The following is a 16,200-nucleotide window of genomic DNA, read 5'->3' on the forward strand; positions in this document are numbered from 1 at the left end:
TTCAATCAATGGAGCTGATGCAATGGAGCTCTGAGCTCGCAGATTTCAGCAAGCATTGTTTTGAGTAGTCATTAAAAATGGTCATGTGACATGGGTATAAGAAAGCAATTCTGCCATGAAGTGTGACATCTGTGTCACATAGAAGTTTTGAAGTCATCTGAACTAATTGCTAATGAAGTGCCCGTATTGTTGACGTTAACAGCCATTATCCCCGTAGCCACTATTTTCTAGCTCACGCAATGTGCTCATGTGATGAGCTCACAAGTGCAATAAAAGCAACTGTAAAATGTGAAAGTCATTAAAAAACAACCATTCTAAAGAAAAAAAAATTTTTCACTTGCTTTGCTATAGTACACTATTCGCTTTTGGTTATGCAGAAACTGTCACTGGCATAGGTAGTAAAGTGTACTTGGTCTAGTTGACACAATATCATTGTGACTATCAGCTTTCTTGTGTAGATGAGGCAGTGCTGTGAAAATTGACAGAGTTTCTAAGCCTTAAATGCCATCATCTGTCTTCTTGTTGATAATAACTGCATGACACAGTTATGCTATCTCTACGTACCTCATTTAGTTATGCTAATAATCGTGCACCTTCACTGTGTGTCGTCATTTCTTGCATTAACCATTGAAAAATTCTCCATCTATGTCACACATGTTACATGATGGGCCCAGAATAAATATTGCTACTTATACGTGAGGAAAAAGTACAGGTTTCTGTGTAAGGCTTGATTTCTATGATGCTGTCAGCATGTCATTCACTCTGTTGTACTACTGGTGGTTGTAATACTCTTTGACCAGCATGACATTTCCGGCTTCTCCTTCTCCTTTTTTCTTTCTTTTTTTTTCTTTTTCTTTTTGCTTCAAATTGAGGTCCAAGTTTTACAGCCCTATAAGAAAAAAAGAACACTGGCGAGCGTCATAGTACACTAAATAATTTACTCTGATAGTCTTGTTTTTATGAACTAGGTTCAATTTCTGTGCTAGGTGGTGGGTACATCATGACATCATGATATACTCATTTGTTTAAATCTGCACGTGAGCGCACCCAGAAAAAAGATACGTGGGGCACACTCATTGTATTTTTTATATGAGCAACATCATCGTACCTAGCCTTATTGCTACACGATGTTAACAAATCTTGCTCTCTGTCAAGACGTCAGTGACACCTGGTGAGGTGCTTAGACACCAACTTTATTATCAAATTAAGCTATCTCAGAAGTTTCCCAATCTTCACATTCACTAAGTGCCATAATTTACGTGCGATAAGCATGTAGTAGAGTATATGCGACTTTGAAAGTACATGCCAGTGTTCCTTTAATTTGCGAGCTGTCGCTCTTGTTCGGTGTCCAGGCCCGCCCGTGGTGCGCAGTCTGCTGCCACGAATGCTGCTGCTGTGGAAGAACTGCTTTCCCCGTTCCACCAAGGAGCTCGAGTCCGAGAAAGTGCGGGGGGATGCGTTCACCTGGCAGGTGACCCTTGAAGGGCGTTCGGGGGCACTAAGTGGTAAGTGGGAATTCTCTTTTGGCACGCGTGTAGCAGTGTTTGTAAGATTTTACTTTTTTTAACAGTCACCAATCGTAGCCCCAAAGCACTCCATCTTTTAGCAAGGAGTTGCTAAGCGATGATGATCACTTGCTCAGAAGTTTGTCTTTAGGTTTCCGTTGTTCCCAGATATCGTTCTTATTATTTTTTATTCTATAGCATTGAATTACCTTCTACATTGGCGAGTCAATGGTCAGAATGTGAAAAGGAAAAAATAAGTCCGATCTTTTCTTTTCTTTTTCTTCTTTTTTCTTTTTTTGATATATGGTATCAGATCTCAAAATTGTGCTTTGCCTGGAGAGCAGCTTTCATGCACCCAGATGGCTCACTAATAAGCTCTTAAATGTGTTTTATGCTCTCTTTGGATATGAAATGGGGATGTGGCATTGAACTTAGGCAGAGTGTCTGGAGAAATTTTACCTGCACAATTTACTGGCTATTCAGATCACTAAAAATAATGTCACTAGAGCTCCAAAGAACTAATTAAACTTACCAACTTTCTCGCTGAGTGGTCGACCTCGGTGTGTAGTACAGTAAAATATCATTACTTCGACCTTCGTTAACTTGGCAAAATAGAATAATTCGAACTTGCCCTTTGGTCCCAGCAGGCGTATGCATTATTTAGTGACATCAAACTCTTGTTAATTCGAATGTATTTGGCTGCACACCGGTTAATTCGGGCAACTCTCGGAGCGCAGAGCACCCCAATTGTGCTATGCAAAAATGCAAAAGCAGCACTCTTCCCTAAACATTAAATTATAGGGTTTTACATGCCAAAACCACTTTCTGATTATTAGGCACGGCATAGTGGAGGGCTACGGAAATTTCGACCACCTGGGGTTCTTTAACGTGCACCCAAATCTAAGTACACGGGTGTTTTCGCATTTCGCTCCCATCGAAATGCGGCCGCCATGGCCGGGATTAGATCCCGCGACCTCGTGCTCAGCAGCCCAACACCATAGCCAATGAGCAACCACGGCGGGTAGCACTCTTCCCTGAACTCTTCATGTGTATTTGTGCATTTATACATTCACCGCTGCACGTGACACGAAGTTCACCTCGTGCATGTGCCAATACTACCATGGCACGCACTCTGCCATCAAACCCGCGGCAACATCGCGATGGATGGACAATCTGTTGCCAACCAGCTCACTTCCAAAAAAATAATCAGGGTGTGTGCACATTAGTGAAAAGCACGTCTACACGAATGAAGACTTGGGTCTTGCGCCGCCGCCAAACGCGCTGCGCTGCTAAGGAAGTCGTGAGGCCCTCGCCACTGCAAGCACTGATCAGTGACGAAGTGTTGAGAACTGCCACTTCACTAATTCTATGTGAACCAGAAGCAAGGATTGTGAATTTATTCATTAAATGAAGGTGGATTGGGGTAGCAAGCATTTCTTTAGTGTTTTCAGATACCCTCAGTAATTTGACACTGTGATAATTCGTCCGCTTTTCTTCTTTATTTTTCTGTTCAATGAGATCCGACTTAGCCAAGGCTTTACTGTAGTTCCTTTTCTTTATTCATTTCAATGCAACCATTCTTTCTTTTTCATCCTGCAAGCTATGGCAAGCTTCCTGAGACATTGTAAGGAGCTGGCTTCTGATGACATTGTGCGAAGAATATTGTCTCCTGTCGAGTCTGCATTGCTCATGCTATCCGGGTAAGACATGACGTGAAAGTCATTTTTGTCCGTTGCGTGGGGCTGACTTGTCTAGCTGCACGTTGTGCAGTAGTTAAGTCATTGTTATGCTAGTGAGGCAGTCCTGGAATGAATGTGTTAAGGAACAACGAACCATTGAAACATTTTACTCGTTTAGGTTCTGGGCAACCAAATTCAAAGTAAAATTTTAAAAATAATAACTAAGAAGAGATCATCATCGTGTCAGTGTTTTCAGCCTAAACATATTCATCATAAAAAAAAGTATCACCTCATCGGTCAGGTGCACTGCATACAATGCAGGCAAGAGGAATGAAAGAAAATGTAGGGACTAGGGAAAACTAAGAAAGCAAACTACATAATTGGTTTATAAACATCTCGGAATCAGCAATGTTTGTAATAATGTCAAGAAGACCATTAAACGCAATAGCTTGTGGCAGAGTGGGTGAACTAGACAAGTCTTATTGAAATAATTATGGGACTTCCATCTTGTGTTCTGTCTTGCACTTGGCTTAGGATTGGCCCCACAATCAAGTCATATGGCCAGCACTTGAAGGCCAGTGCCGCCATGGTGCGACTGCGCCTCTACGAGACCATGTCCTTGCTACCAGCACAGTCATACGAAAGTGAGCATGTCGACCTTTCTGCCCGTTGCTGCCCATACAACTTGGACACATTTGCATGGTCGCCTTGTCTGTGCTTCATACATTCATTAATTTGTCTGATTATGCATTTATTCAGTGCTATATCAATCAAACCAGCAGTGTTTGGCCTGAGTGAGGCCATAAAAGCAATATGGTACAAAGCACATGTAAAGATGAGGGTAATGCTTCTGGTCTGATCAAGTGACACAATCACAGATGCTAATGATCAGCCTGCTGTACGGATATGGCATTTTTCACATGACCTGTCTTAAAACAAAGAAACCCTCAACCTCTTCATGGAAAGCATTGAGTAATGTGTCTTGTGCCGTAGGATTATATATAGAATAGTCTCCCCTAATCTCTCAAGGAAGGAAGCTCAACCTGATCTATGGGCTGGTGGAGAGGATGGCATCTTGTTGGCCATTGACACCATAAAATCGCTGAAAGTTGATTAATACAACACGCAACTGGCACAACAGAAGTGTTGTTGCAAATGATGCAATCAGGTCAAAATAAGAGTGGCATATTAATGAAAATTGTTTCGTTAACAAATGTTCAAGGATAGTTTAGCTTCCATATGCAAGCCATTTTCGCTAAACTCGCAGAGCATCCTCTAACATGTGTCAGCAACACAGTTTCGTTTGGCATCTTGCATTTACTTTGGGATGTTGTCCAGTTGACAACTTCGGCAACAACCGAAGTGCTGTTGCGGATGACGTATTCAGGTTAGAAAGTAAAATCAGCATACCCATCAAAATTGCGTTGTGAACAACTATCGAGGGATCTCTCAGCTTCCATGTGGAAGTCTTCTTTTTTTTTTTTTACTAAACTCACAAAGTGTCTTTTGTAACACAAAGCGTCTTTTTTTTACTAAACTCACAAGCGTCTTTTTGTGTCACGAACAAAGACATCTTCGGTGGGTGTTCCGCTTCCGTTTTGCCATGTCGTCGTCCAGTTTGGCGGCTTGTCCAGCCAGTCGTGTCCCACTTGCAGGCAGCTACAACAACCTGCTGCGGCTGCTGGTGGCCGAGTTCACGTTGACAGAGAACCAGGCCAACACGACGACGTCACTGCTGCGCAGCCTGTGCCACTCAGACGACAGCGTCATCTTGGGCTCCTGGCTCCAGGAGACTGACCACAAGGCCATCGAGGACCAGGTGGGACGACATCCCTTAGAAGGGCTGACTGTTGGAATAGGCTCTTGCGTTATAACTATACTCGTGGAAGACTTTTTGTGGCAATGAAGGAGAAGGTACTGGGGCAGAGCTTCTGCGCATGTGTTAATGCACCAAGTGTCCGGCAGCATTCAACGGCACTTTTGATTGCTTGGGAAAGATACTGGAATCAGCCTAGCTCCCACACACGGTGGTTTAGCATTTGACCAATCACGGTAGAGAAAAGCAGTTAACTAAGTCATATTGAACACTCAGTGGTGTACAGCCAACATCCCAATGTTTCTGGCTTCCTAGGAACCTCGGAATGTTCCAGCAGGTTTGCCAGCTTCTGTGAGTGACAGCACGTTATTGGGCAAGTCCAGGTCCAGAACGGTTGGGAGGGTCTGGCAAAATTAACTCAAATTGAAACAAAAACAATAACAGATATTAGCTGAGCTTCTTGAGAACAGGGTCTAAAAGTTTACCTTGTCTCCCTCCCTGTTCATGTTTAATGTTTGCTCTTCCTGTTCGTGTGTTCCTTTGACTGCATACACATTTTGCCACCACTAGGGCTTCACTATTTACTTACCCATTCATTTGCTGCTGGCTCATTGTTGACAGATTTCTCGCCAATTCATTCAACTTAGTACAGCCGCCCGGTTTTTCGGACATGCCCGATAATTTGGACGCCTTTGCAGCACAGCCATGTACCCCATAGGGTCAATGTATAAGAACATGTGAAATTTTGGATGCTGAAACCCTTCGCCGTCCGATATTCCGCACTCTTTGCCGTGACCGCAGGTTCGAAACGGCATTAATCGAAACCACCACCGCCGCCGTTTTGATTATCTCGCAGCATCGAACCAACACTCCCACATGCAGATCCTCTTGCCACATCAGCAGCAAAGCTACGCCCAGCTGCTTCGACGTTCGCTACCAAGCTTTTGTTTTTCATTGAAAGAATTCGCCACTGTCAGTAACGGCGCCGACTCCGCCTTTGTCGTCCTCGCCGATTTCTTCAAGTTGCAGAAAACGCGGCAAGGGTCAAGCGTTGCGCAATGCCGGTTCCCTAAAGTCAGCTTCGCCGCAACACAGCGGAGTTACGCAGTGAAGCATACGCGAAGTATTGCGGTGAAGCATATCAAAAGTTGAAGGGGGCCGCCGTCACGGGGCACAGTATGTGGCCCTTAATTATGCACACTTGTGTCTGCCATCTCCCGTTATGTTAAAAGCACCGACACGCATAAGAAGCGTAGTGGCAGGCCTTTATATCTATGTCAGATGTCCCTGTGGTGATTTGAGCCCTTAGGGGTGGTAAAAGGCATGCGTTCTTGTGGCCCCTAGGGTGTCCAAAAAATCGGAGGTTGACTGTATTGACCTGCTTGTCCTGCACTTGTTTATACCCCTACTTTTTTTTCTGGCTTTCTCATGTAATTTATTTGTTGTGAATTGCAGTTTAAGTTCACATATTCAGTGACGCACCTTGTTCTTAACTTCACAGGCGCTTGTGCACATGATGCATGGCACAATCTTGTCAAAAGTTTTTACGCTACCACGCAAAAAAATGGGCATGCTATTATTAGGCTTCGTGCTAGGGTCTCTGCAGAACTTTGTTTTGCTACAAAGTGTCAAACATTGAGAGATACAGTGGTCGGGGACACTGTTCAGTTGTCTCAGTGGAACAGTGTACCTTAACTTCGGCACATGACATGCATCTTGTAACAAGGCCGTTTGCCACGTCGTGTCAGTTGTGAAGTATCCTCGTAACTTTTGCCATACTGTACACACAAGAATTACATGTTTAGAATTTAAATATACGTGGAACTTTAAAAAAAAAAAAGACTTTTGCAAATGTGATTTTTAGAGAACTGTTTGTGAGCACCAGATGCATAAAGCAATTTCAGGAGAAAAAATGTTTGAAGCTGGTAAATAATTCTGAAGAGAGATGACTAAGCTAGATGATTACTTTTCAGAATGTTTACTCTTCGACTTCACCTGCTGTACCCGTAAGTAAAGTGCAAACAGCAAACATGAGGTGCTGTATCCTGCAGACAAAGAATTTGAGTGACTATGATTGTCGACTACTTGGTATCCATAGGCCGACAAGTTTGTACTCTTAAAACTGCACTGTTGCCTCCAACTACAGTGGAACCCTGATTACGCGTCCCATGATTTTACGACATCCCACTTCTTATGATGGATCAGTGCAGTCCCGACAAACTCCTCATAGAGATAATCCATTAAAAACCTTGACTATTATGTGAGGTTACATATGTCCCGTCGCTTACTGTAGGCATGTGACGACCCGCGCAATGCAGCGAACCCAACAACAGACACATGAGAAGTGCCTCAAGCCTCAAGCAGCTTCCTAGTGTCACCATTCCCTCCGTCTAGAGGAGAAAAGCGCACCTTCGCATGCAGAAAGTTCCGACTGCTTTCCGGGTTCCCTCTTAGTCTTTCTTTTTCCTTCCGTTTCATTTCCTGCCCTCTCATTGTTCATTTCCCTTCCCTCTCTTCACATTGCTCAACTGCCACTTGCCTTTGTCCATTCGTTTACATCTGATTGCGCTTTCTCTCTCTCATCATTTTTTATGTTGACTGCCCACCCAGGCTCCTCCACGTGTCTTCTCAGCAGCGCCTTTGCTGTCTCATCGCACTTTCTCACTCTTGACGTTTTCTCTCGGCAATACCGGCTCCTGTCACCGAATTCGTCCATGTATACGGCCGACAGCGTTTTTAGTACTGTGCCAAGCTCGCTATCTTCACACAGTGTCAGTTCCCAGTCTCGCGAAAGTGAAACCACCTCTGAAAATGATCACCCAGGAATACTGCCTCAACGCTTGTGGAAAATGCGATAGCATGTGCAGAAATCGAACCGATTAGCTACCAGAAGGCATGCAGATTGTATCAAATATGTCTGTAGGTGACAAAAGAAAACATTTTGTCATGCTGGGAGGCACTGATCGCCGTGCACGGTACGCTCAATCCCTCCAATAAAGTGTGATCGACAACTGCACTGCTGCATTCTTTTCGCATTTGCTTCTTTTTGCCTCTATTGGTTTCTGAGTGCTGCAGGGTATCAGCCTATAAATTAAAATCGAAGGTCCTTGCAACTCTGTCACACAGAACTATGTATCACAGATATAATTTTTGTGGCTTGGATTATACAATGTTTCCACATGGCCCCAAGAAAGTCGTGTAATCGAGGTTCCACTGTAGTTTGTAAAGATCTGTACTGCTTACCTAAACTTGCTAAGCTGAATCATGTGACACCAGGAGGCAAACAGCTGTGTTGAGCAGGTACATATGTTGTGAGTAACGCTAATACCACTGGGAAGAGTTTGACCAATTGAATAAAACTTTGTAGATGGAACCCCACAGGAAGTCGGACAAGTCCTTTGTGAGTATTGGCCGATTGCTCGCCAGGCGTGCCCCTGCTAGTCGCCGTCCGGGCCACTGGGACAGCATGTGGTTCCCTGCATTGCGCAAGCGACGTGGATGCTGTGTTGTTGTTGTTGCATGTGCCATGCATGCTGAACAGGCTTTTTTGCACATAACGTCACAAACCTTGTTGTAGAAATGCATTTTGTTGTTCGCCCTGTGCCTCCTGACAGCAGCGAATGATGCTGCTGCTTTGCGATAACCATAATTAACTGAGAAAGCGCTTGGTTGTTTTCTCATGGCCTGGTGTCATGCGCATTCATGTGTTTCTTTTTTTTTCTTCTTTTTTTAAAATCTAAGTGCAGCTCCTCATTCTACTGTGCATCCTGCAACTTGAGCTAAATGTCAGTGCGTTTTGTTGTTATCGCTGTTGGACCATTTAGCCTGTAGCATTTCGCCAAATGTGTAAATGTGGTATGTGCTGATGTTTTATCATTGTTTCTTGGATGCTTATCACAGTGTCTTTCTGCTTTGTTGCGGTTAATGTCTGATGACAGTTGGTTTCTCCTTTTAGTTCCAATAGGAACAGATTACTAGGTTATATATCTTTGCGGTATTATTTGGAGTGTTAGTTCCTGCGTTCTTTTTATCTGTCTGTGATGTTACATGATAAGTTGTCAGAAGGCACAGTTACTGCACTGCCGGATGAGGCAAAGATGCATGTGCGAGTAGTTTCCTTTTCTTGCCTTAATTTTCTGATTCCCAGCTCACCTCTTGTGTTTTTACCTTGCAGTTGCAGCCGAATAGTGCTTCGGGATCAGGGGCTTTGGAGCATGACACCACTGCACTGTATAGGTCGCTTAACAAGGTACACTCTTCACCCACCACTGCATGCAGAAGTTCTTATGATGTGGTGACATGAATGCATTCATTTACAGTTGACTCATATTAATTCAAACTTCTGGGGCCTTTATTTAAATTAGCATCTAAAACTGGTTAATAATATTTCATGAAAACAGAGTTATGGGCCAATATACCAGCAGATATACCGCGTAGATGGCTTATAACGCAAGTTGACGGAGTCGCGAATATCCGCATTACAAGTGGTGCTGCACCATAAACAAAATAACATCTTCAAAGCCAGCGGCATGGTCAATACATGTAAACCAAGCAGGCCGTGTGTATCTGACAATCGAAGCATGCGACTGGGATGTTTGCGTGCTTTTTAATTTGTGAACGGTGAAAGTTTACAACCCGAGAACTAGCCTTTACAGACGGTTGTCGCATGAAGCAGTTGAACATGGAAAAAGAATGCAATAGAGAAAAAGTACTCGCTTTCTGCACACAAACTAAATAAACCAAAGAGTGACAACGCACAGACATCCGGTTCGGAGTTTGGCGCTGAGTGCATGCTGCCTACAAGCGGCCACAGCAGGGCATGGCCTCTGAGATTGGTCCATGTGCATAAGCTTGATCTCAGAGGCCATGAGAAGAGCCTTCCTCATCGGCTAGGCAACTTCCACGCGTCCACTTCTGCAAAGCACCTTGTACTGCGTAACATACAGAGTCCATACATTCTGGTAGAGTGCGCTGTCGCCGAGGCAGGCAGGCAGGCACACTGTATTGTTAATTTTCTTTTTTTGTCTTTTTTCGTTTGCTCCACGTGTCCTCTGCTTGCTCTGGATTGCCCTAGTCGCTCTCCCGTCCACTACCAGCGCATCCCCTTGAGAAACATGCCCACTGCCTTGCTTTCTGGCGAGATTTTCCAGCACCCACATTATAACCAGTGTCTTGTCATGCGCGGCTGCACTATCACTGGAATGCATTATGTGTATACACTAATTTCTTTGGAAGGGTAAGAGGGAGTCGGAAAGCACCACGTTATATCTGGTCCTGCACTATAAGCGGCTATGTTATAAGAGGTCTGAGTTGTGCCCATAAAACATTGGAGGTAGCTGGCCATGGCTGGTTTCCACGGTAGAGGGAATATGCTTGCATATCCAATATGTCAGAGCCAGAAACACATGACTGTGCTGGAAGTACCTGCTCGCAGTGGCAACAGCAAAACATCTCCAGCAACTTGAGTAGTGAATGTGGGCACACTTTGGCTACTAGTACATTATGAATGTACGCTCATGAATCGTTTTTGACTGTGCCTGTCTGTCCAAGGAATTCAAAAAGTTGGACTGAACTGAAAGTCCTCTTTGAATTGATCAGTTTTAAAAATAAAAATGCATTGAAAACACATCGGGGGAGCCAATGTTTAAGACTTATTCTTGTAAATCACGAGTCAGCTGTAAGTGAATTGCATTAAATGTTAAAGGGACACTAAAGGCAAATACTAAAGTAACGTGGACTGTTTAAATGCCATTCCAGAAACCTCGCAATGCTTGCTTTGTGCCAAGAAGAGACTTAGTTTATGAGAAGATTGCATCTGAAGGGTCCAAATACCTTTTTTTGAAATTCAAATCTCCGCCACGTAACTGTTGCATGGTGACGTTGCATATGCCATCACCACCCTTTGCTGCCATCAGTGAGTAAAACAGCCTCCGACAGACGGCGATACCGAGCCACGACAGAATGGTGGGCTCGCCGCTGCAACTGCGTTTTGGTCAAGTGGTGTGGACCGTTTGGGCATCCCGCAACATCACATGGAAGTTGAATTCTCTGCTACTCGCAGTTTGTGCGAGTTTAGTGAGCCAGCAAGACCAGCGCAGCACTATGCGATAACGGAACTACTGAAACGCAAAAGCGCGGCAGCGCGGAGTCTAGCGAAAACGGAACCTTTCTACTGCCCACGCCGTTGCCAAGGGTAATTTCATTGAGTTCTTTTTTGTAAAAATAAAATTTTATTTCGTCTTATAATACAATATAATGATGTTTTCTGCAACGAATGGTTGAGTACTAGTGGCACAATTTAATTGAGGAGTGCTTTTGTCACCGGGCAAGTACTTGAACGTCTCTGGGGAGTCTATAATCATGTCCTGCATTTACCTCAATTTCTCGATTATTAAGGCTCTGTTCATGATAATATTGATGCCTTAGAGATTCTCGAGCACTAATCTATCACTTTAGCTTGACTTAATATTTGCCTTCAGTGTCCCTTTAAAAACAAGTCTTGTTCACTCCCTCAAGTGTGAAATGTTTGTCACTTTGTTTTCGCAAGCAGGTGACCCATGTCAATATTATTTCAGGCAGCTCTTCATTAACTCCAAATAGCTGAATAACATCGGCACACTACATGCAGTTGAAGCTTCAGAGGCTATGGTGAATCTCTTTGAGTACACCATAAACTACAGTAAATGTTGGGCAGGCAGTAATAATATCGGTTCAGGTTAAAGGGGAGAAATAATATGGATAATTGCTAAAGGAGTATGGGTTGAGTAGAACAGCCATTGTTTATATTTTATTGTAAAGCCTGGTACCTAGGTATTTGCTGCCTTGGGATTCTGAAGGTGATGTCAATAACCACCTCTCACCACCAAGTCACCTTCTGACATGCCATACGTTAGCTTTGTGTAACGATAACTGAATTGCCATTTCAACCTGCCATGGCGGCACAGTGGCTGTGACATTGGCACTGCTGAGCCTCAGGGCGCGGGATCAAATCCCGGCCTCGGCAGCCACATTTCGATGGAGGTGAAATGCAATATCGCCCGTGTATGGTGCATTGGATACACGTTAAATAACCCCAGGTGGTCAAGATCAACCTGGAGCACCTCCCCTCTCTCTACGGCATATAATCATATTGTGGTTTTGGCATGCAAAACCCCAAAATATTTATTTTTTTAATTGCCGTTTCAGAGGCATAACCCACCGATCGAGCCTGCCTTAACACTTCTTTTTATTGACCACCACATCAGCCACGTAACACCTCTCTAACGAAGTAGGAAGTTGCAGAATGTTTAGAGTGTGAAAGGCACCGCATCTGAACCACCAGTGTCATGAAAAACCAAAACCAGCTCGTTGCTCTCTTTAAGTCATTCCTGGCCTTTCTGTTATTCCTGGCATCCTGCAAGCCATAACCCTTCACAAACATGCGTAATGCTCCGCCCAACGATGTGTCAGCTCTTTTCTTTCTCTCTCTCTCTCTTTCTCAAGTACCAGGTATAGCCACTACTATGTGCACTACTTGCTGCCCTCGATCCAACACAGTGGCTCATCAGGCTGCGATACGTGCAGAGCACTGGAGACAGTGGAACACATACTTGCTGCTTGACCCCTTTGTTAACATCACTTACCAACAAGCCATTGAGTGAAAAAGTATTGCTAGGCATTTGGTCAGACATGATATCAATGAAGCAAGCCATCCAGGCTCTCTTGAAACATTTAAGTAACACAGGCTTCATTTAAAGGCTGTGTTACTTCATGGTCCCTTCGGACGTGAACGTGTATATAGTTGCATACCTCCTGCCTACCTTCACTGCTCGGGAATAGAGAAATGAATAGTGAGAGAAAGATGACATAGGGGCTACTCCTGGAGAGGTGACATAGGGGTTGGTCGCACAGGGTGATGCTTTGCCGGGCCCGCTTCCCTTGGGAGTGGCAGTGATCGACATGTCGGTGGTCTTGTACGGGTTGGTGTTCCCCCACGTGGCGTTCAAGCATCGTCTGCAGATGCTGGACCACTTCTCTGAGTGTGTGCGCCACAGCAAGGCCACCCGCCAGGAGGCCGTCCAGATCAACATCTTCACTGCGCTGCTGAGTGCACTCAAGGTCCGTATGCCACTACACATACGCTCTCTGATTTTACTAGGAATAGCCTGCATATGGCCTTTGACAGCTAATTATCCAGCTGTTAGCAACATATCGCATCTTGTGTTGATGATGAAGCCTCGCTCAATATAGATGGCTCATCCGGTGTCACAGCCCGCTCATTTATGCTCGTTTCACTGTGAATTTTGTTGAATAACATCTGTGCATCAAATATCCACCTGTTTCACGGAGAATAAATCTTGAGTACATGTTTCTGAATGAAAAACATAGATTTCGCCGGGGAAGGGAGTGGGGCATTGTCCATCCAAGGAATACGAAATGCTCGCTCTAACAATGCGGAATGTGTGACAGTTTTGCCATTTGGACGACGGACTGTACCATTCTGCCTTCCACTTGGAAAATAGCCCGACATTGCCGCGGAAGATAAACAGCTCTAATTTATTCTGGACTAAATGGGGACAAGTACTGCAAGTACTGCATAAATTGCGGGTGTTGCTCCTAGTTTTTCGCTCCGTTTCAATTTCTGCTTCCTTATACATGCATTTTGTGTAATCTTCTTAAATTACTTTTGTTTGTAGGACTTGTACAAAGCCCCCCCTACTCATGCCTTATATAGGGGCCTTGTAAGATATTTTTAAGTACATAAATAAGCATGGTACTAATGGAAAAGAGCCTGCTCATATAGACACCCTGTACAAAACTTGAGTACAAACAACATGGAAGCCTAACCAGAAGAGCACATTACACTGGGGACTCCTTTGTTGCATGCAATACTATTCAGTATAAGCGTAGCACAAATAGAAGCCAAACAACATGGTAGATTGGTGGTGCCATCTCTGAGGAGACGTGCAAAGTGGCTTGATGAAAATGTTGTCAAGCACAATTATGACAGTTACTTTTCCCCTTCCCGATTACTTGTATTAGACTAAACAGCCATCCAATAAATGAAACATTTATTCAGTGAATCAGTCAATCAGCCAGTCAATCAATCAATAAATGTGGTTTCTCATGAAATGTTCTTGTTTTTTCTCACATGGTCCCACGATGCTAGTACTACACAGTCATTTTGGCAAACCTGTGCAGGCACTGGCCGAAGCAAAGACATCGCTTGGTGGTGAAGACGTTCGCAAGGCAGCAGTTGGACTTATCCATGTAAGCTGAAACTAAGTGGTGACAGACGCTGCTTTCATAACACAGTACTTTTGAGAACTGGGCAATAAAAAATGTATCTTAATTTTCTTTTTTTTTTCCAATGCCATGCTGCTAACCTTCAATTTGTTTTCTAAGCATCATTATAAAACTTAACAAAATGGTTTGCACCAGCTTGAAGGAGAAGAAAAAGTAGTAGAGCTTACATTTGTGAATGGTGCAAATAAAATGAGGAAAGTACACAGTGATTTGCTTAGGAACATAGTCTGGTCAAAAAATTCACTGCAATGTTTGCATATGATCAGAATAAGTGACTTAGTGCAGGATTACAGAAATCAGAGAATTCTCTCTCATGCATGTGAAAGTTAAAAACCCTTAGCCTTTCTTTTTTTCAGAGCTTTCAATTCTTATAATCCCAGAAATTCATTGTTCTTGTAGAAAAGGAGGATCCGAGTTCGCTTGTCCTGCAGTTGTTGCTAAGAGTGATGCGTTGGCTGCTCTGGTCTCGCTGCAGGGCGCTCTGAGCCATCCAAATCCAATTCTACGCTGTGCTGCTGGAGAAGCTCTGGGACGCATGGCCCAAGTGGTCGGGGATGGCCGCTTCGTGGCCGAGATGGCTCAGGACAGCTTTGACAGGTCAGTGCAGAGGGCAGTTAGCCAAGGGCCCGTTTCACAGAGAGCAGCTGTGAACACGAAACGAGTCGTGTTGAGCCGGCACCATTTGCCATAGGGGGTGCTGACCCGCCAGCCATTTACTTTTGCTTTTCGTCTGTACCCCTAACATCTGCTCATGTTGAATAAAGAACTGTTAACTCTTGTTATTATCTACATTACTGCTTTCTTCTTGCATGATGACACTTATTATTACTGCTAGAAACACTGCACCCTTGTGATTTGAAGGTACTGATTTGAAGTTTAGGGTGGCACAGAGGAAGACCAGCTTTAGGAGGACATTGAAACATTCAAATTAAAAAGAAAAAGAAGTGTTGATAGTGGGTCGCCACTGGTTGCGTTGTCGTGCATAGCAGTCTGAATGCAGTTAGAGGCTTCAGTGAAAAACCTTGAGTGCAGTGAGACACAGGGTGTAGTGCTGTTGAAGCAGCCATAAGCCTGCCTCGTGCGAGCTTTACACCCTGTAAAAAATTAGAAAAAAAAATAAGTAAGTGCGTGCCTCACACGAGCAAACACGTTAGTCTACGAGAGTTCTGACATTATGTGGCGTTCTGGGCACTGCAATTCTGCCAGTACGATGAAGAGAGAAGGGCTCATGCTGCAGGCTCAAGACTGCCCGAGACGCTGTGTCACGCACGGGTCACTCCCTGGCACTTGGCTGCCTGCACCGCTACGTCGGCGGCATGGGCTCTGGCCAGCATCTCAACACGAGCGTCAGCATCCTGCTTGCTTTGGCGCAGGACATGAATGCCCCCGTGGTTCAGGTAGGGCTTTGTAGCATCTCTTGCACCTTTGCATTCTGGCCTTGCCTCCATGCAACATCAACGTTATGTACCATAACCAACTTCTCTAGTGTTTCTAAATGCATACCGTGCTCGCAGATGGCTGTGCACACTACATATATTCACCTCTGACTGAAATTTAAATGTGAATCGACTGGTCTGCAACTCGTTGGTTCTGTTGTCTGGTGCTGGTGCACATAACACATTGTGCATCGCCAGCTGAGTAGTGCAGCGGAGATACAGACATAGGATGACAACATGTGGCACTATATCCACACTCAGGCACTTGCTCCACAGTCATCATTTTGATCTTTGTACACTTTTTTATATTAGACATGCTGCACATAGTGACATATATTCCATGACATCACACTGAAGGTGACACTCAGGCATGAAAATTCAAGGTCAGTTCCTTGGTAAATAGCAGTGATATGAACGCAGTACTTACACATTTGTCACGTAAAGTTAGTATATCTTTACCAGTCCAATTATGTCATGTA

The 16,200-nt window shown here is 44.2% G+C and overlaps 1 protein-coding gene across 4 annotated transcripts in view; it reads left to right on the forward strand.

Moving 5' to 3' along the window:
* The window catches only part of LOC126533501 (HEAT repeat-containing protein 5B), a 61,974-nt gene that overhangs the window by 15,099 nt on the left and 30,675 nt on the right, over positions 1–16,200 (forward strand). For 3 of the 4 annotated variants that reach the window (XM_055071936.1, XM_055071938.1, XM_055071937.2), the window contains exons 12-21: positions 1,353–1,505; positions 3,106–3,205; positions 3,719–3,828; positions 4,840–5,003; positions 8,368–8,400; positions 9,175–9,249; positions 12,891–13,097; positions 14,181–14,249; positions 14,761–14,882; positions 15,523–15,682. In XM_055071936.1, coding sequence (XP_054927911.1) covers positions 1,353–1,505; positions 3,106–3,205; positions 3,719–3,828; positions 4,840–5,003; positions 8,368–8,400; positions 9,175–9,249; positions 12,891–13,097; positions 14,181–14,249; positions 14,761–14,882; positions 15,523–15,682 — 1,193 coding nt within the window. The remainder of the gene's footprint in view (positions 1–1,352; positions 1,506–3,105; positions 3,206–3,718; positions 3,829–4,839; positions 5,004–8,367; positions 8,401–9,174; positions 9,250–12,890; positions 13,098–14,180; positions 14,250–14,760; positions 14,883–15,522; positions 15,683–16,200) is intronic. The other variant, XM_055071939.1, reaches the window with a different exon arrangement.

This window comes from Dermacentor andersoni, chromosome 7, assembly GCF_023375885.2.
Source record: "Dermacentor andersoni chromosome 7, qqDerAnde1_hic_scaffold, whole genome shotgun sequence".
NCBI lineage: Eukaryota > Metazoa > Arthropoda > Arachnida > Ixodida > Ixodidae > Dermacentor > Dermacentor andersoni.